This window comes from Anomaloglossus baeobatrachus, chromosome 3, assembly GCF_048569485.1.
Source record: "Anomaloglossus baeobatrachus isolate aAnoBae1 chromosome 3, aAnoBae1.hap1, whole genome shotgun sequence".
NCBI lineage: Eukaryota > Metazoa > Chordata > Amphibia > Anura > Aromobatidae > Anomaloglossus > Anomaloglossus baeobatrachus.
In genome coordinates, this window is record NC_134355.1 from 560,319 (window position 1) to 580,876 (window position 20,558).

Here is a 20,558-nt window from a genome sequence, read left to right on the forward strand (position 1 = left end):
TAGAAGAATGAGTTGAGACAGCTAAACTCTTTCCCATTGGTGCATTCACTCGGACGCTGGGGGTCCTTTACAACTTTTATTGATGAGATCAGTGTAAAACTACAAGAAATAAATGAAAGTGCAACAATCAACATATCTGAGATACATAGCATTCTATTTGATACAGGACATGCAGGGTAAATGCACTACATGGCAAATACATATTAGCTATAATGACAGGATAACACTTGATATTAATATGCAGAACAGAGCACCTACATTAAACAATTTGATGAGCTCTAACAAGGGGATCATAACAACTCACCGACTGTTCTATGTCGAGGTAAATGTTATGATCTGGTAACCGTGGACGATCACAAAAAATCCCATTAATCAAGGAAAAACAAAACCACAAGAGTAGTTATCAACTGAGCTGACCGCAATCCCCTATCTATCTAACAACAATAGAAGTAGCAGTGGGATGTTCCTAACACACCTAGACACCTCGTCACTGCCGGAGAAACTTGCGGCACTTCAAAGATAGAAATGAAGAATTCTAACTTGCCTCGGAGCAGTCCCCAAAGAAATAGCAAGCTCCCAATGTGCTCATCAAGAAAAAAAAACACCGGGAAATTATACATTTCAATCTGATGAGACGTAATGCACTCATATTCATGAATAATAAAACATGTCCACCAGGACCGCTTTACTATAAATTAGAGTCATAGAAAAAAATATAATAAAATCTATTATGACAAAGACGTGTGTGCATTGAATGTGTAAAAAATATATATGTATATATATATATATATATATATATGTAGAAGGGGATTTGAATTAAGTGTACAGAATGAGTCTAGAACTCACATCTGCAAACAGTTCTACATGTTACGTGCTCAGAAAGGTGTGAGTGAGGGGTGTGTGACCAGCATGTGTGATGTTTATGTATGTGAAACAAGAAAAGAGAAGGTGAAGACAAGAATCATCATACAAAGACAAAAAGAAAAGAGAAAAAAAAGAAAAGAGGGGATCTTTTTAATAAAATTATATTCATGGCACAATATCGTGTGCAACTTATGGCTCAGAACACTGCCGGAATGGAAAGTAAGCTGTATCGTACTGTATGTTAACTGAGGACAGGGTAATTCGGGTTCATGAACATGGGAAAAAAAGACAAGCGCATGCGCTGGTAGTAGACAATGAGCAAGAGCTCTGTAATAACCAGTATAAAGGAGGGAGGGAGAGACTGACCGACAGAGAGAGAGACCGACCGACAGAGAGAGAGAGACTATTTACACACTGTCTGGGCATGCCCAGAAACAAAAAACGGAAACGGCGCCGGCTTCCGGCATATGACAGATGACGCCGTAGGCTCCCATTATAAAATACGCCGTACAGCGCCGGATCTGGCGTGATCTGTTTTTTTTGCCGGACACAAAAACGTTCACCTCAACGTTTGCCGTATCCGGTGAAAGCCAGATGGGACGCAAGGCCATCCGGCGCAATCCGGCGCTAAGAGAAGTCTGTGGGGGAAAAAACGCATCCTGCGTCAACAGACGCCGGATGCGTTTTTTCATGTTTCTGCTGGATTGCGCCTGATGGCAAAAAACTGATGTGTGTACGCAGCCTTAGTCACACTATAGAGATGTGATAGAGCCATAAATACAAGGCTTTCATGGCCAAAATACCATTTAACAGAATTTATCACAGAATAGCATCTGAATATGAAACTACTCCATGCAAAGCCCAAGGATCTCACTCAGTTCATGTATCCACTCAGTCCATCCCACTCCTATTTCAGGAATCTGTTCACTTGCAAATTGTGTTTTCGGTGATCCACCTACCAGCAACATCTGCTCTCAGAAATCCATTCACTGGCAACGTCTAGTCTCAGGAATCCATTCACCAGCAATATCTGCTCTCCGGGAGCTGCTCACGTCCGCTCTTGATGATCCCTTCACCGGCAGTGTGAGGTAAATCCGGAGATATGACGATAAATCATGATATTCAAGTTATGTCAGGAAGCCCTCTCCTGGTGTCACCCCCCCTTTCCTTCACACAACTCCTTCAATCAGAAAATTTACCACAGGGATAAACGGTTTGTTTAGCAGATAGGTGTCAAAGGAACTGGTCTGTGTTCCACTTACACCTCCATGGCCATCTCCTGTGATATGGAGATTAGATGATGTGGGAACAATGGACACAGGATGACTCCCTGCCGTGACCCTGTGGTAGGGGCTGCTATCTAATTAGCAAGCTTGGAAGTATCCAGACAGAATGACTCCAGTAAAATATGGTTCATATCTCGCAAGCCATATTTCCGATAAATATGGCAACCATAAAAATGGTGTCTCTGCATGCGGACGATGCTGGCACACCTTTTTTATGGGAGTAGGACATTGGGAAGTACCCCAGGCGTGATATCAGCCAATGGGGAACTAGTAGACAAGTCATGAGTCCTCTCGTTCTGTAGCTAAATTCATAACTGTCACAATGAGAGCGTTGGCGTCCGCCTACGACGCTCCCAGGCAAAGTTATGGCCCATATTCCATGTTGTGGATATTGTCCATAACTCCAGCCAGGGGTGGAGCAGTGCTCCCTCTGAGGTCACTAAGGTAGGAGGGGACCTGGATTTGCCCAGGTTGATAACCCTACTTCGGCCATTTTCCAGTGTTCTTTCGCTGGGGGTCACGTGTAGGAAACATCTGTGGGAAGGATCCTAGAAACCTGGTCTACAGCGCCCCCCTGTGGCCAGACGCACAAGGTAACTGCTGGAACTGTGTATGCCTGTTTGTAAACCATGCTTTATCTGTAACTGTACTCTGACCTATGTATATTCTGTAGATTCCCTATTGTATATATTGTAGTTTCTAGTGTGCTTTAGGCTGATTAAATTATATAATTAATCTTGGGCTGTTCTGTTATCTCGATCTTGAATCCCACGTCTGTGTGTTCGGCTAATAGTTACCGTGAAGCGGTTGGTGGCAGCGAGTTGTGCCAAGGATTATTGTGGGGAGGCCAGTGAGATTCGGGGAGGTTTTATATATTCCGCCCGCGGAGGTCGGGGGAATATATACCCTACTCTCACCGGGGACCCTTCAATAATCTGCATAAGTAGTATAGCGGCCTCCTTGCTTATTGTCGGGCAATTCCATAATTGGCCTGACTATAAGAGGGGCGCTAGAGAGCGCGTCACGTGCTCTGTCTGTCGGTCGGGAGGTATAAAGGAGGGGTGACCCCCACTTGTTACCCCCCGATTGTGACGTACTGGTAGCCAGCGCGGGGGATTTCTGAGTGACCCCCCCGGTGGTTCGTGACATATTGGTGGCATAGCGGTGGGATCGAGATAATAGTGTGTGTGAGTGTGAGACCCATACTCCCAGACACTAAAGACTGCCTGCAGCAGCTGTGGCTGCTGGGGTCTTCAGACCAGACCAACACTAGAGTGTCAGAGTGCAGATACTGTAAGGTGTGTGGGTGCATCAGGTGTCAGTTCTGTGTCAGTGACCAAAGTCTGCAACAATGGCTGAGAGCACCAGGAGCAAAGCCAAAGGAATGGCCGATGCTCAGGCCAGAGACGATGAGGAGGTTGTCCACGAGCCCTCCAAGAGCCCGACGCCAGAGAACAGCTCTGCAGAGGACATTGCACAACCTGGTCACCCTGGACCCTGCCCGTGGAAGGCGGAAGCCCTTCCATGTGAACATGATGAAGGCACATCATGAGCGGGAGGCATGTGCGCTCCCCGTGTGCAACCTGCCCGAGGAGGGAGAAGCGGAAACCCTCTTAGATATGCTAGCCCAGGTTAGGGCAGGCGGATCCATTGAGGATGTGGAGGTTGGCCACCAGCTCTTGGAGGACCAACGGTCCCAGCTGTGGGCCACCCTACACCCCTTCCGGGGATTGTTTACCAACCAGCCCGGAAGGACTGACTTGGCTGTCCATCACGTGGACACTGGGGATCATCCCCCGATCCGGCGTTCAGCATATCGGGTTTCCCTGGAGGTGCAGCAACACATGCGCCAGGAGATTGACGAGATGCTGAAGCTGGGGGTGATCCAGGCATCCAACAGCGCTTGGGCCTCGCCTGTAGTCCTCGTCCCTAAGAAGGACCGAACCACTCGGTTCTGCGTGGACTACAGGGGGCTCAATGCTGTCACAGTCGCCGATGCGTACCCAATGCCACGCATCGATGACCTGCTCGATCAGTTGGCCGGGGCTCAGTACCTGACCATCATGGACCTGAGCCGGGGATATTGGCAGATCCCCCTGACTCGCAAAGCCAGGGAACGCTCTGCCTTTATTACCCCATTTGGACTGTACGAGTCCACGGTGATGCCATTCGGGATGAGGAATGCCCCTGCCACTTTCCAGCGGATGGTCAACACCCTGCTCAAGGGACTTGAAGGGTACGCGGCCGCGTACCTGGATGACATTGCCGTCTTCAGTCCCACCTGGGAAGATCACCTAGAGCATCTAGCACAGGTGCTCAGGCGGATCCACCAGGCAGGTTTGACCATCAAGCCGGGAAAGTGTCAGCTGGCCATGAACGAGGTCCAGTACCTCGGTCACCGGGTAGGCGGGAGAACACTGAAGCCCGAGCCTGAGAAAGTGGAAGCCATCGCATCCTGGCCCACCCCCAGGACCAAGAAGCAGGTGATGTCCTTCTTGGGGACCGCTGGGTACTATAGGAGGTTTGTTCCATGCTATAGTAGCCTGGCAAAGCCCTTGACGGACCTCACCAAGAAGAAGCTGCCCTCTGCAGTCGATTGGACAATGGACTGCGAGACAGCCTTCCGGGCCCTAAAGGACGCCCTGTCCAGCCCGCCCGTGCTACAGGCAGCCGACTTCACGCGGCCGTTTGTAGTACAGACCGACGCCAGTGACTTCGGCCTCGGTGCGGTGCTCAGCCAGGTGGACTCTGCGAGCCAAGAGCACCCAGTCTTGTACCTGAGCAGGAAGCTGTTACCAAGGGAAGTGGCCTATTCCACGATGGAAAAGGAGTGCCTGGCCATAGTGTGGGCACTGCAGCGTCTGCAACCCTATCTATACGGGCGCCACTTCATCGTGGAGACGGACCACAATCCCCTCAGCTGGTTACACACTGTCTCCGGGACGAATGGCAGGTTGTTGCGATGGAGCCTGGCGCTCCAGCAATACAACTTCACCATTCGACACAAAAGGGGCCGTGACCACGGTAACGCAGACGGGCTGTCCCGACAAGGAAAGGTCGCGGACGGGCGCACGGGGGAACACCGGAGTGTGCTGCCCCCTAGCGCCCTCAAAAGGGGGGAGGTGTGAGGTAAATCCGGAGATATGACGATAAATCATGATATTCAAGTTATGTCAGGAAGCCCTCTCCTGGTGTCACCCCCCCTTTCCTTCACACAACTCCTTCAATCAGAAAATTTACCACAGGGATAAACGGTTTGTTTAGCAGATAGGTGTCAAAGGAACTGGTCTGTGTTCCACTTACACCTCCATGGCCATCTCCTGTGATATGGAGATTAGATGATGTGGGAACAATGGACACAGGATGACTCCCTGCCGTGACCCTGTGGTAGGGGCTGCTATCTAATTAGCAAGCTTGGAAGTATCCAGACAGAATGACTCCAGTAAAATATGGTTCATATCTCGCAAGCCATATTTCCGATAAATATGGCAACCATAAAAATGGTGTCTCTGCATGCGGACGATGCTGGCACACCTTTTTTATGGGAGTAGGACATTGGGAAGTACCCCAGGCGTGATATCAGCCAATGGGGAACTAGTAGACAAGTCATGAGTCCTCTCGTTCTGTAGCTAAATTCATAACTGTCACAATGAGAGCGTTGGCGTCCGCCTACGACGCTCCCAGGCAAAGTTATGGCCCATATTCCATGTTGTGGATATTGTCCATAACTCCAGCCAGGGGTGGAGCAGTGCTCCCTCTGAGGTCACTAAGGTAGGAGGGGACCTGGATTTGCCCAGGTTGATAACCCTACTTCGGCCATTTTCCAGTGTTCTTTCGCTGGGGGTCACGTGTAGGAAACATCTGTGGGAAGGATCCTAGAAATCTGGTCTACAGCGCCCCCCTGTGGCCAGACGCACAAGGTAACTGCTGGAACTGTGTATGCCTGTTTGTAAACTATGCTTTATCTGTAACTGTACTCTGACCTATGTATATTCTGTAGATTCCCTATTGTATATATTGTAGTTTCTAGTGTGCTTTAGGCTGATTAAATTATATAATTAATCTTGGGCTGTTCTGTTATCTCGATCTTGAATCCCACGTCTGTGTGTTCGGCTAATAGTTACCGTGAAGCGGTTGGTGGCAGCGAGTTGTGCCAAGGATTATTGTGGGGAGGCCAGTGAGATTCGGGGAGGTTTTATATATTCCGCCCGCGGAGGTCGGGGGAATATATACCCTACTCTCACCGGGGACCCTTCAATAATCGGCATAAGTAGTATAGCGGCCTCCTTGCTTATTGTCGGGCAATTCCATAATTGGCCTGACTATAAGAGGGGCGCTAGAGAGCGCGTCACGTGCTCTGTCTGTCGGTCGGGAGGTATAAAGGAGGGGTGACCCCCACTTGTTACCCCCGATTGTGACGTACTGGTAGCCAGCGCGGGGGATTTCTGAGTGACCCCCCCGGTGGTTCGTGACAGGCAGCATCAAATCTTGGGTATGCCTTGACCAGCACACTTTCACACAAGACCATTCCCATGAACATTTACTGAATTGTATCATATAAAGAACAGTGGTTATAAATCCGGACATAAGTTGTTGCTTTGAACATATGACCATTTCTTTCCCATTAGGAGATCAGAGTGACCAGCAGTTGGCTCTCCGGAACATTGCGGCGATGGTCAAACCAGGAGGAATCCTGATCATTGATCACAGAAATTATGACTACATCCTGAACACTGGCTGTGCCCCTCAAGGCAAGAACATTTACTACAAGGTGAGGCCATTTCTGGGCAGAATTCCCCAGGACCAGTGACAGATGTTCATTTCTCCAAATGTCTCCACAGAGTGATCTGACCCAGGACATCACCACCTCCGTCCTTTGGGTGAATAATAAACCTCACATGGTGACATTGGATTACACTGTTCAAGTGCCAGCATCCGGGGAGTCACAGCAAGAACTGAGGTACAGAAAACCCCCTCCTCTCTCCTGTTATAAATGCACTGAATGACATGAGTCCCACCTTGCTCCCTCACAATCAAAAAGTACCAGTCCAGTGCTCCTGCCACCTCATCTGTAGAAGTGACAGTGCAGTGATCCTGCGTCCTCATCTGTAGAAGTGACAGTGCAGTGATCCTGCGTCCTGTTCAGTAGAAGTGACAGTGCAGTGATCCTGCACCCTGAGCAGTAGAAGTGACAGTGCAGTGTTCTTGTGTCCTCATCTCTAGAAGTCACAGTGGAGTGTTCTTGTGTTCACATCTGTAGAAGTGACAGTGCAGTAATCCTGTGTGCCCTCATCTGTAGAAGGGACAGTGCAGTGATCCTGTGTCCTCATCTGTAGAAGTGACAGCAGTGATCCTGCGTCCTCATCTGTAGAAGTGACAGTGCAGTGATGCTGCGCCCTCATCTGTAGAAGTGAGAGCAGTGATCCTGTGTGTCCTCATCTATAGAAGTGACAGTGCAGTGATCCTATGTCCACATCTGTAGAAGTGACAGTGCAGTGATCCTGTGTACCCTCATCTATAGAAGGGACAGTGCAGTGATCCTGCATCCTCATCTGTAGAAGTGACAGTGCAGTGATGCTGCGCCATCATCTGTAGAAGTGACAGTAGTGATCCTGTGTGTCCTCATCTATAGAAGTGACAGTGCAGTGATCATGTGCCTTTATCTGAAGACGTGACAGTGCAGTGATCCTGCTACCTCATCTGTAAAAGTGACAGTGCAGTGATTTTGCACTCTCATCTGTAGAAGTGACAGCAGTGATTTTGCATCCTCATCTATAGAAGTGACAGTGCAATGATTCTGTGTGTTCTCATCTGTAGAAGTGACAGTGCAGTGATCCTTCGCCCTCATCTGCAGAATTAACAGTGCAGTGATCCTGTGTGTTCTCATTTGTAGAAGTGACAGCTCAGTGATCCTGCTCCCTCATCTGTAGAAGTGACGGTGCAGTGATCTTGTGCCCTCATATGTAGAAGTGACTGTGCAGTCATCCTGCTCCCTCATCTGTTATGATCTGGTAACCATGGAAGAATACAAAAAACTCCCATAGGTGAAAAAACACCAAGAAAACAGGAGTAGTTGGAACCTGGGCTGACCACAATCCCGACTATCAGACCACACTAGAAGTACTCGTGGAGCATTCCTAAAATACTAGATGCCATGTCACAGCCTGAGAAACTAGCTACACCTCACAGAATGAAATGAGAAAATCTACCTTGCCTCAGAGTAGTCCCCAAAGGAGTAGATAGCCCCCCACATACAAAGACTATGGTGATATAGGAAAACACAATACTCAGGAAAAATAGATTTAGCAAAGGCGAGGCCCGACTAACTAGATACAAAGCAAAGGAAAGGAACTGATTGTGGTCGATACGAAATCCCTGTAGAAAAATACCAAACTACTGATAGTAAAAATGGCCCTGGAGGTCATACAACCTCACTTCCACTATATCAGGTTCTCCTGTAAATAATGGGAGGGCAAAATACCAAAAGCACACAAAATACAGAAGAGCAAACAATCAAATTTGACAGGGATAAAATCCCTTTTCCTGCAGGAGAGCTAGCACAAGGGGAACCCCCATGCTAACAACAAAATTGAAACAAAACTTAACCTGCAAGAAAACAGATACAAAGCAAAACAAAGAAAAGCAACACCCTAAGGTGTAAACCAGGAAGCAAGGCAAAAACTGAAACTTATATGCAGACATCTTGCTTAGGGATACAGGGAAGGACAAATCTCCAAGACAGGAACAGAGACAGAGGAATATACAATTATAACCGTCGCCCTCAGGGCAAAAACTGCTCTCCTATATAGACCTGATTTGTCTGCAATAGGTCTTCCCCAATACCCAATTAACGCTGACACCTGTCTGAGTCACAGGCTCAGATTCAGCTCCACTACCATTCCTGGCCACCAGTGGGAGCTCCAGAACAGCACCCACACAGATGACATTTACAACAGTAACCCCCCTTGACGAGGGGTCACCAACCCTTCACCAATACCACTGGATCTGTCAGGATGGACATGGTGGAAGGCATGAACCAATCTGTCAGCGTGAATGTCAGAGGCAAAGACCCAAGAATTGTCCTCCTGACCATAACCCTTCCACTTAACAAGATACTGGAATTTTTGCCTATCAAGACAAACTACTGGCTTCACATGATTCTTCAACAAAGAGTAATGAAAAACATTGTGAATTTTGAACGACTCAGGAAGAGCCAAACAAAAAAATACGGGATTAAGAATCTGAAATCATACAGGGCCCAATAAATCTAGGCTTAAATTTAGGTGAGGAAACTCTCAGGAACATTCCTGGAGGACAACCAAACCATGTCCCCCACTTTAAACCAGGGACCAGCTCTCCTACGTTGGTTGGCAAACCTTTGAGCATTCTCCTGGGACTGAAACAACCCACTAGAATGTGCACACCAAGGCTTGGATCTGGAACAAAACCTACAAGACTGCACGAAACTCCTGACATCTTGAGACAACGAAGGCCACCAAAAAGATCCACTCACAAGATCCCTGGTGCCAAAAATCCCAGGATGATCAGCCAATACATAACAATGAATCTCGGACAGAACTCTAGTCCTCCATTGATCAGGACATCTCTCAGGTTTGTCCCCCTGAAATCTCTGAAGTGCTAACCTTAAATCAGGCGAAATAGCAGATAGGACTACACCTTCATTCAGGATGTTAGATGGCTCCACAACATCCAGAGAATCAGCAGAGAAACTCCTAGAGAGAGCATCGGCTTTAATATTCTTAGTGCCCGGAAGAAAAGAGACCACAAAATTTAAACGTGTAAAAAATAGAGCCCTCCCAGCCTGGCTAGGATTCAGTCTCTTGGCAGATTCAAGATAGGTCTGATTCTTATTATCAGTGATCCCCACAATTTGATGTCTCGCCACCTCCAGCCAGTGTCTCCATTCCTCAAAGGCTCACTTTTTTTCCAATAATTCCCAATTACCAACATCATAATTTCGTTCAGATGGAGAAAGCTTCTGAGAGAAGAAGGCACAAGGCTTAAGCTTGGAAGTGCTAGGATCTATTTGAGACAAAATGGCTCTTGCTCCAATTTCCGAGACATCTATCTCCACTTGAAATGGAAGAGAAACATCAGGTTGCTGCAGGACTGTGTACAGAAGTGAACCTCTTTTTAAGCTCTTGGAAGGCCATAATTGCATATGAAGACCAATTCTCAACATCAGCTTCCTTTTTGGTCAAATCAGTCAAAGGCTTAACTACACTCGAAAAATTACCTATAAACTTACGATAGAAATTGGCAAAACCCAGAAATTTTTGAAGGGATTTCAAAGAAGTTGGCTGAACCCAGTCGAATGGCCTGAACCCCATATCCACCTCCATAGAAGCCCGTGACAAAAAAAACAAAAAAAGAAACCCTCTGCACGTCAAAGAGACATTTCAATCCCTTAACGAACAATGAATGTTCCATAAGTATCTGAAAAACCTTCCAGACCTGCTGCACATGAGCATCTCAATCATCAGAAAAAATCAAGATATCATCCAAATAGACAATCAGGAATTTTTACTATTAGCTCCCGATAAATATCATTCATGAATGAATGAAAGATGGAGGGGGCATTAGTGAGCCCAAAAGGCATTACTAAGTACTCAAAATGCCCCTCAGGGTGTTAAAGACTATCTTCCATTCATCGCCCTCCTTATCCGAATGAGATTATACACTCCCCTAAGATCAAGTTTCATAAACCACTTAGTTCCCTTTACTCTGGAAAACAGATCTGACATCAAGGGTAATGGATATTTAATAGCGATTTTATTAAGGAGACGATAGTCCATACAATGTCTCAATGACCCATCTTTCTTGGACACAAAGAAAAAACCGGCACCCATAGGTGACGAGGATGGTCTAATATGACCTTTCTCCAATGATTCCTTAATATAGGTTCTTATAGCATCATGTTCAGGAACAGACAGATTGAAAATCCGTCAATTAGGAAACTTGCAACCTGGCACCAAGTCAATGGCACAATCACACTCCCTTTTGGGGGGGCAAAGAATCAGAACCAGTCTCATTAAACACGTCAAGAAAATCTGACAAATATTCAGGTATATCACGCAGCGGGGGGAAAAAACACAGATCATTATGCACACATTGACAACTCCAACTAACCACTGACAAGGATCTCCAATCAAGAACTGGATTATGGGTTTGCAGCCAAGGAAATCCATGTACCAAAATATCATACAAGTTGTGTAATACTAAGAATTTACAATCCTCCTGATGAGCTGGCGCAACCTTCATAGTTACCTGGGTCCAAAACTGGGGTTTATTTTCAGCTAAGGGAGTAGCATCAATGCCCCTTAAAGAAATAGGAGTTTGTGAAGGTACCATAGGAAAACCACAAGGCTTAGCAAAACCAGAATCCATCAAGTTCAGGGCAGCTAGTGAATAAAGAAAGGCCATAGTCGAAAATGAGGATAAAGAGCAAATCAGAGAGACAGACAAAAGAAATTTAGGTTGCACAGTACCCACAGTAAATGACCGAGCAAATCTCTTTTCCCGTTTAGGGCAGACAGAGATAGTGTGAGACGTGTTACCACAATTGAAACACAACTTATTTTTCCATCTAAACCCAGCCGCTCAGCATTAGAAAACACCCTATCACAATGCATAGGCTCTGAAAACTGTTCTGCAAGCAATACATCAGCACGCATCGCTTTCCGCTCGCGTAAACGCCTATCAATCTGAATAGCAAAAGTCATAGAGGCATCGATACCAGAAGGAGTAGGAAATTCCACCATAGCATCCTTCACTGCATCTGCGAGACCCTTATGCAAAAGTGTCGCAAGAGATCATCATTCCACTTGGTAAGGACCGCCCAATTTCTGAATTTCTGACAAAAACTTCAGCCGGATCCTCACCCTGGATCAAAGACAGCAAGGATTTATTTGCTTAATCAACAATATTGGGTTCATTATACAACAATCTCAGGGCCTGGAAAAAGGAATCCACATTAGCAAGAATCGGATCATCAGGAGCCAATGAAAAAGCCCAGCCCTGAGGGTCACTGTGAAACAAGGAGATGATAATCCTAACCTGCTGCACGGGACTCCCTGAGGACTTAGGCCTTAAAGCAAAAAACAATTTACAATTATTTTTGAAGTTCAAAAATTTAGACCTATCCCCCGAAAACAATTCAGGAACAGGAATTTTAGGTTCTACAACAGGATTCTATCTAAGATAAAAAAAACCCCCACTAGCCTTAAGGGTACTTTACACGCTGCAATATCGGTACCGATATCGCTAGCGAGTGTACCCGCCCCCGTCGATTGTGCGTCACGGGTAAATCGCTGCCCGTGGTGCACAACATCGCTTACACCCGTCACACGGACTTACCTTCCCTGCGATGTCGCTCTGGCCGGCGATCCGCCTCCTTTCTAAGTTTTGTGCGGTTTGTGCGGCGTCACAGTGACGTCACGCGGCAGCCATCCAATAGCAGAGGAGGGGCGGAGATGAGCGGCCGGAACTAGCTGCCCACCTCCTTCCTTCCTCATTGCCGGTGGACGCAGGTAAGGAGATGTTCGTCGTTTCTACGGTGTCACACATAGCGATGTGTGCTGCCGCAGGATGATGAACAACATCGTACCTGCAGCAGCAACGATATTAAGGAAATGAATGATGTGTTAAAGAGCAACGATTTTTAACGTTTTTGCGTTCCTTGATTGTCGCTCATTGGTGTCACACGCTGCGATGACGCTAACGGCGCCGGATGTGCGTCACTAACGATCTGACCCCGACACAATATATGGTTAGCGCTGTTGCAGCGTGTAAAGCACCCTATATACTTCATATATCTGTAATTTCTGAAATTGTTTACAGCTCTGCTCACAATTCTATGGGAAATGATCCAGAGACCCCCAGAAGCGCCCACATTACATAGATTTATTCTCAACCAACCCTATTTTCTGTGTGAATTCTCAAGGACGGGTTAATTGTGCCCACCAGGAGGTGGACTCGTTGTCAGTGTACGAGAATCACGAATCCTTTGGCGTTTAGTTTAGCTCAATAATACCAAGGCACAGAGCCCACCAGAATCCCTAACCTGTGGAGGCCACCACAATAAGTCTGCCTTATTCACTGATACCACTTTTTTCCACAGCAAGTTCCGCTTGTCCTACTACCCCCATCGCCTGGAGTCATTCACCGCTCTGCTGTATGAGGCCTTTGGAGGTCACTGTGAGCACAAGGTGTACGGAGATTTCATGCCATATACTGCCGGCGAAGACAAAGAGCCGTGTTACTTCATCCATGTCTCCAAGAAAGCCACATGAACAGGGCCCTGATCTACTCTGGATGGCCCAGAGGGGGGGCCTTGTCTACACTGGATGCCCCAGAGGAGGAAGGGCCTCATCTACGCTGGATGCCCCAGAGGGGGAGAGGTTTCATCTACACTGAATTCCACAGAGGGGGAGGGGCCTCACTTACACTGTATGCCAGCATTGTGGGGTCTATTGCTGCTTGTGATGAAATTGGAGATGCTTCAGTATGAATAAATCAGCTGCTATGGTCTTCATTCTGTAGATCTGATGTATGCCGATGTCTGTCACCTGTAATCTAAACCCAAGTCATCTGCCACCACATCCACAAACACCACAGTATCTACACCCTGTGGAACATATTGTCTTATGCCCTACAAGCTGTATTACAGCAATACACCAATAATCTGGAAATTTGTAGACATTTGGCATTGTTCTAGAAATAAAGTATTTCTCCCGGTAAATGATTTCAATTACACATGTTTTGTTATACACATTTGTTTCCTTTGTGTGTATTCAAACAGTACAAAATCCAGAGGATAAAAATGTCAAATTAAACAATTTCACACAAAACCACAAAAATATGCCAGACAAAATTATTGGTACTTTTTGTGGAGACACGGGGGTCAGTGGGTGCTTTCGTCCGCTGGCCTGGCCGCCTTTAGAAAGGCAGCATGACCCAGGGCTCATCCCAACTGAATGCTCGACCTCCTTAACCATGGGCGGAACACTACTCAGACAACACAGGGTGAGGGAATCAGAATATTAAGACTTTATTGGATCCCCAATTAACTGCACATAACACATAACCGGCTAAACCACAGAATATAACCGGCAACAGTTTCTCACCCTTCCGCTGGCTCACCAGGGATTTAAAATGTCCATGCCTCAGAGCTTCCAGGGCTACTTACTCCAAACCAGCAGCACCCCGCTTTTGGCGGGCACCCAACAAGAATGGAATAACTCCAGATTTAGGAAGCTGGCTGAGGTCCGCAAAATCTGTAGTCCGGTGACTGTATTGTCCCAAGCTGGATTCCTTCCTTAGGTAGTCCTTGATATCACAGCCGAGTTCTTACATTCGATGCTGAAGTCCATGTAGTGTTATAATCTAGGTTTGGTTATGGCTTGCCAATCGGATCCGCAGGTCCTAGATTGGTATCATGTAGCAAGAGTCTTCCTGGGCAATGGACAGTCCTCCTTCTTATACCTCTGAGCTCTCCATTCAGACCATTGGGGTCTTCACGATTGGTTTATAAGACTGGGCTCTTATTGGCTAGATCTCAAGCCGCATATAAAATATTTCTATTAGTAATGATCTCTGACAGTAACAATGGAGACAGCCCAGCCACATTGCATCCAACAATACAATGGAGGTTCACATAATTGATTTGTCTGGGTATCTGATCCTCTCTGGTCAAGGTAATTACATGAGTCAACAAGAACTTTAACACTAGACTCAATGAAACGAAACCATGAGGGCTTATCCCCCATTTATAAACAAAATATCTTCATGTCCGGCTGAATGTTAAGAAAGTTTAACCCTTGCTAGGCACTGACAAAGTCCATGTCGTCACACTTTCATCTTAATATTTGTCATGAGTTATTTACTCTGAAGAGTGTGCAACCAATCACCTCCTATACCCGTCCACAAGCAATTTCCACCTGTCACCTGGACTCTTCCTTATAAACTGCTCAAGGTCTGTTCTGTTTGTTGCATCTCTCAAGAATCATACTCAGGTATTTTTAGGCTCCTTATTACACGTGGTGTTGTCAGCCATTACAGCTGTCTGCTGCTTGCATCTTATCCGCTGTACCAGTGAGTCTGCACACATACAAGTAGTGAGACCCCTAGAGGCCATACAGCATATAACATATTGCTACATCCTTTCGCTTTACCCAGAGATACAATTAAAGCACACCAATCACCAGGATTTTCATATATAACCTAAAGCCAGTGCTATACTGGAGCTATCAGGCTGATTCTATACATACCTGTAGTGGTCAGCTTGGATGTTTAGGTTTTGAAATCCAAGAAAGTAAAGTTTATAAAATTAGCTGCTTGTTGAGTGACAGCAGCTGAGGATCAGATAATATCTGGGGAGGTATTCATAGTTATCCCCTCTCTTTGTTAGAATTAACATAAATATAATACAATCGACCTAGCAAGACCTGTGGTGAGGTCATACCCTTGTGAACTGGTATCTAACTTTGTTCGCTGAGGTCCCTCCCCTTCTGGTCCCATGGGTATGATCTCACCACAGGTCCTGCTAGGTCAATTGTATCATATTTATGTTAATTCTAACAAAGGGAGGGGATAACTATGAATACCCACCAGATATTATCTGATCCTCAGCTGCTGTCACTCAAGAAGCTGATGATTTTATAAACTTTACTTTCTTGGATTTCAAAACCTATACACCTGAGCTGACCACTAAAGGTATGCAGAATAGCACTGGTTTTAGGTTATATATTAAAATCCTGGTGATTGGTTCTCTTTAAACATAATAAAAACAACCAGGGCCACCACTAGGAATTTCAGGGCCCCATACTGGAAAAATTCTGGGGCCCCATTGAGACTCCACCCAGGCTCTATTCCCACCCCTCAAACCTTCCACAGTCGACTGCCACTCTTGGAAAAACATTATATATTAATGAAGGAAATTATTTGATCCCTTGCTGATTGTTCATGTGTTTGTCAGTGGACAAACTTACCCAGTCTATAATATTAAGAGTCAGTTAATTTTAACAGTGAGAGATAGAATATCCAAAATAAAATCACATTGTATAAATGATATAAATGTATTTACATTTTGCAGAGAGAAATAAGTATATGATCTTCTACCAACCATTAAGAGTTCTGGCTCCTACAGACACTTAGTCGCTCCTAATGATCTCATTACCTGCAATGAAGACGGCTGTCTTACATTGACCCCTGTCCTGTCCACAGACTCCAATAATTAGTCAGACTCTAACCTCTACAACATGGGCGACCAAAGAGCTTTCTAAGGATGTCAGGGACAAGATCATAGATCTGCACAAGGCTGGAATGGGCTACAAAACCATAAGTAAGATGCTGGGGGAGAAGGAGAAACTGCTGGTGCAATAATAAGAAAATGGAAGAAATGCAAAATGACTGACAATTGCTATCGATCTGGGGCTGCATGTAAAATCTTACCTTGTGGGGTCTCCAGGATCATGAGGAAGGTGGGAGATCAGCCTAAAACTACAGCGGAACTTGTTGCTGATCTCAAGGCAGCTGGGACCACTGTCACCAAGAAAACAATTGGTAACACATTACACCGTATTTTATTAAAATCCTGCAGTGCCAATAAAGTCCCACTGCTCAAAAAGTCACACATGCAGCTGGACCATCTGAAGAAGGCCCACATGCAACCGGCCCATCTGAAGAATGCCGACATGAAGCTGGTCCATCTGGAAAAGGCCCACGTGCAGCCGGTCAGTCTGAAGAAGGCCCATGTGCAGCCGGCCCGTCTGAAGTTTGCCAATGACCATCTGGATGATTCTGAGAGTGATTGGGAGAAGATGCTGGGGTTAGAGGAGACAAAAATTCAGCTCTTTGGCCTTAACTCAGCTCGCCATCTTTGGAGGAAGTGAAATGCCGCCTATGACCCAAAGAACACTATCCCCACTTTTAAGCATGGAGGTGGAAACATGTTTTGGAGGTGTTTCTCTGCTAAGGGCTCAGGATGACTTCACCGCATCATTGGGACAATGGATGGAGCCATGTACCGTAAAATCCAGAGTGACAACCTTCTTCCGTCTGCCAGGACATTAAAAACGGGTCATCGCTGGGTCTTCCAGCACGACAATGACACAAAACATACAGCCAAGGCAACAAAGGAGTGGCTCAAAAAGAAGTACATTAAGGTCATGGAGTGGCCTAGCCAGTCTCCAAACCTTAATCCCATAGAAAATGTATGGAGGAGCTGAAGCTTCAAATTCCCAAGTGACAGTCTCAAAATGTTAATGATTTAGAGGTGATCTGGAAAGAGGAGTGGAGCAAAATTTCACCTGACATGTGCGCAAACCTCATCATCAATTGCAAAAATGTCTGACTGCTGGGCTGCCAACTAGAGTTTACCACCAAGTATTAAGTCTTGTTTGCTAGACTGATCAAATACTTATTTCTCTCTGCAAAAAGCAAATAAATTTATATAATTTATACAGTGTGATTTTGTGGATTTTATTTTGGATATTCTATCTCTCACTGTTAAATTTAACCTACCTTTGAAATTGTAGACTGTTCATGTCTTTGTCAGTGGGAAAAGAATCAGCAAGGTATCAAATCATTATTTGCTTCCCTGTATCTTTGAACACACATCTCTTTCTGATTGAGCACTCCGCCCTATAACCAGGTTGTGTCCATCCTCCTTTATAGCAGGAGTCTAGCTGCCCAGAAATGGAGGTTTTTTTTTACCCAGATAGTGGTATTTCATGTTAGGTTCCTGGTATACAGAAATTTCCTTGCCGTTGGTTAGGGTTAGAGTTAGGTTTAGGGTTAGAGTTATTAGGATGGATGAAGATTTTTGGGCTTGGGGCTTGAAGGATTAGGGTTATTAGGGTTAAGGTGTTAAGGTTAGGGTTATTAGGACGGATGAAGATTTTGGGGCTTGGGGCTTGAAGGGTTAGGTTATTAGGGTTAGGGGGTTAGGGTTATTAGGATGGACAAAGATTTTGGGGCTTGGGGCTTGAAGACATCTGGCACAAAAATTTGTCATTGTTACTTAATGTATGAACATAGGGCTATAGTTAATGACGAAGATGTTGGTGCTAAAGGACATAATGCTATGTTCAATGTAACAACATAGGGTTATTAGGACAGACAAAGATTTTGGGGGTGTGGGGCTTGAAGGATTAGGGTTAGGGTTATTAGAGTTAAGGTTAGAGTGTTAGGGTTATTAGGATTAGGGTTATTAGGATGGACGAAGATTTTAAGGGCTTGGGGCTTGAAGGATTAGGGTTAGGGATATTAGGTTAGGGTTATTAGGATGGACAAAGATTTTGGGGCTTGGGGCTTGAAGGATTAGGCTTGAGGGTTAGGGTTATTAGGGTTAGGGTTTGTAGGATGGACGAATATTTTGGGGCTTGGTGCTTGAAGGATTAGAGTTAGGGTTATTAGGATTAGGGTTCTTGGGAAGGACGAATATTTTGGGGCTTGGGTCTTAAATATAACTGGAAATGTGCCAATGCTATGTTCAATGTTAGAATATAGGGTTATTAGTCCAGACGAAGATTTAGGGGCATGGGACTTGAAGGATTAGGGTTAGAGTTGTTAGGGTTAGGGTGTCAGGTGTTGTGAATGTTAGTTATGTCTTGGCTGCTGGGAGGCTCCCTCTGGTGGCCAGGAAGGGTTTGGACAGAGACCAGGTGGGTTGTGCAGTGGGTGTTTCCTTTCCTAACTCTCTGCTTATTTAAGTCCTGGTCTGATTGCAGGCTGTTGCCGGATGTCAGTTGTTCTTTGTATTTTCAGCCTGCTTAATCCTGCTCTACACCACATCTTTCCCAGATAAGTGCTTGCTCTTTATTTATTGTCTGGTTATGTTAGGGTTAGGGTTAGGGTTAGGGTTAGGGTTAGGGTTAGGGTTAGGGTTAGGGTTAGGGTTAGGGTTAGGGTTAGGGTTAGGGTTAGGGTTAGGGTTAGGGTTAGGGTTAGGGTTAGGGTTAGGGTTAGGGTTAGGGTTAGGGTTAGGGTTAGGGTTAGGGTTAGGGTTAGGGTTAGGGTTAGGGTTAGGGTTAGGGTTAGGGTTAGGGTTAGGGTTAGGGTTAGGGTTAGGGTTAGGGTTAGGGTTAGGGTTAGGGTTAGGGTTAGGGTTAGGGTTAGGGTTAGGGTTAGGGTTAGGGTTAGGGTTAGGGTTAGGGTTAGGGTTAGGGTTAGGGTTAGGGTTAGGGTTAGGGTTAGGGTTAGGGTTAGGGTTAGGGTTAGGGTTAGGGTTAGGGTTAGGGTTAGGGTTAGGGTTAGGGTTAGGGTTAGGGTTAGGGTTAGGGTTAGGGTTAGGGTTAGGGTTAGGGTTAGGGTTAGGGTTAGGGTTAGGGTTAGGGTTAGGGTTAGGGTTAGGGTTAGGGTTAGGGTTAGGGTTAGGGTTAGGGTTAGGGTTAGGGTTAGGGTTAGGGTTAGGGTTAGGGTTAGGGTTAGGGTTAGGGTTAGGGTTAGGGTTAGGGTTAGGGTTAGGGTTAGGGTTAGGGTTAGGGTTAGGGTTAGGGTTAGGGTTAGGGTTAGGGTTAGGGTTAGGGTTAGGGTTAGGGTTAGGGTTAGGGTTAGGGTTAGGGTTAGGGTTAGGGTTAGGGTTAGGGTTAGGGTTAGGGTTAGGGTTAGGGTTAGGGTTAGGGTTAGGGTTAGGGTTAGGGTTAGGGTTAGGGTTAGGGTTAGGGTTAGGGTTAGGGTTAGGGTTAGGGTTAGGGTTAGGGTTAGGGTTAGGGTTAGGGTTAGGGTTAGGGTTAGGGTTAGGGTTAGGGTTAGGGTTAGGGTTAGGGTTAGGGTTAGGGTTAGGGTTAGGGTTAGGGTTAGGGTTAGGGTTAGGGTTAGGGTTAGGGTTAGGGTTAGGGTTAGGGTTAGGGTTAGGGTTAGGGTTAGGGTTAGGGTTAGGGTTAGGGTTAGGGTTAGGGTTAGGGTTAGGGTTAGGGTTAGGGTTAGGGTTAGGGTTAGGGTTAGGGTTAGGGTTAGGGTTAGGGTTAGGGTTAGGGTTAGGGTTAGGGTTAGGGTTAGGGTTAGGGTTAGGGTTAGGGTTAGGGTTAGGGTTAGGGTTAGGGTTAGGGTTAGGGTTAGGGTTAGGGTTAGGGTTAGGGTTAGGGTTAGGGTTAGGGTTAGGGTTAGGGTTAGGGTTAGGGTTAGGGTTAGGGTTAGGGTTAGGGTTAGGGTTAGGGTTAGGGTTAGGGTTAGGGTTAGGGTTAGGGTTAGGGTTAGGGTTAGGGTTAGGGTTAGGGTTAGGGTTAGGGTTAGGGTTAGGGTTAGGGTTAGGGTTAGGGTTAGGGTTAGGGTTAGGGTTAGGGTTAGGGTTAGGGTTAGGGTTAGGGTTAGGGTTAGGGTTAGGGTTAGGGTTAGGGTTAGGGTTAGGGTTAGGGTTAGGGTTAGGGTTAGGGTTAGGGTTAGGGT

At 46.1% G+C, this 20,558-nt stretch overlaps 1 protein-coding gene across 1 annotated transcript in view; it reads left to right on the forward strand.

Moving 5' to 3' along the window:
• Nucleotides 1–13,910, forward strand: part of GNMT (glycine N-methyltransferase) — a 112,682-nt gene extending 98,772 nt beyond the window's left edge. The window contains exons 4-6 of the mRNA XM_075337900.1: nt 6,779–6,921; nt 6,992–7,110; nt 13,291–13,910. Coding sequence (XP_075194015.1) covers nt 6,779–6,921; nt 6,992–7,110; nt 13,291–13,462 — 434 coding nt within the window. The 3' untranslated portion in view covers nt 13,463–13,910. The remainder of the gene's footprint in view (nt 1–6,778; nt 6,922–6,991; nt 7,111–13,290) is intronic.
• The last annotated feature ends 6,648 nt before the right edge of the window (nt 13,911–20,558 follow it).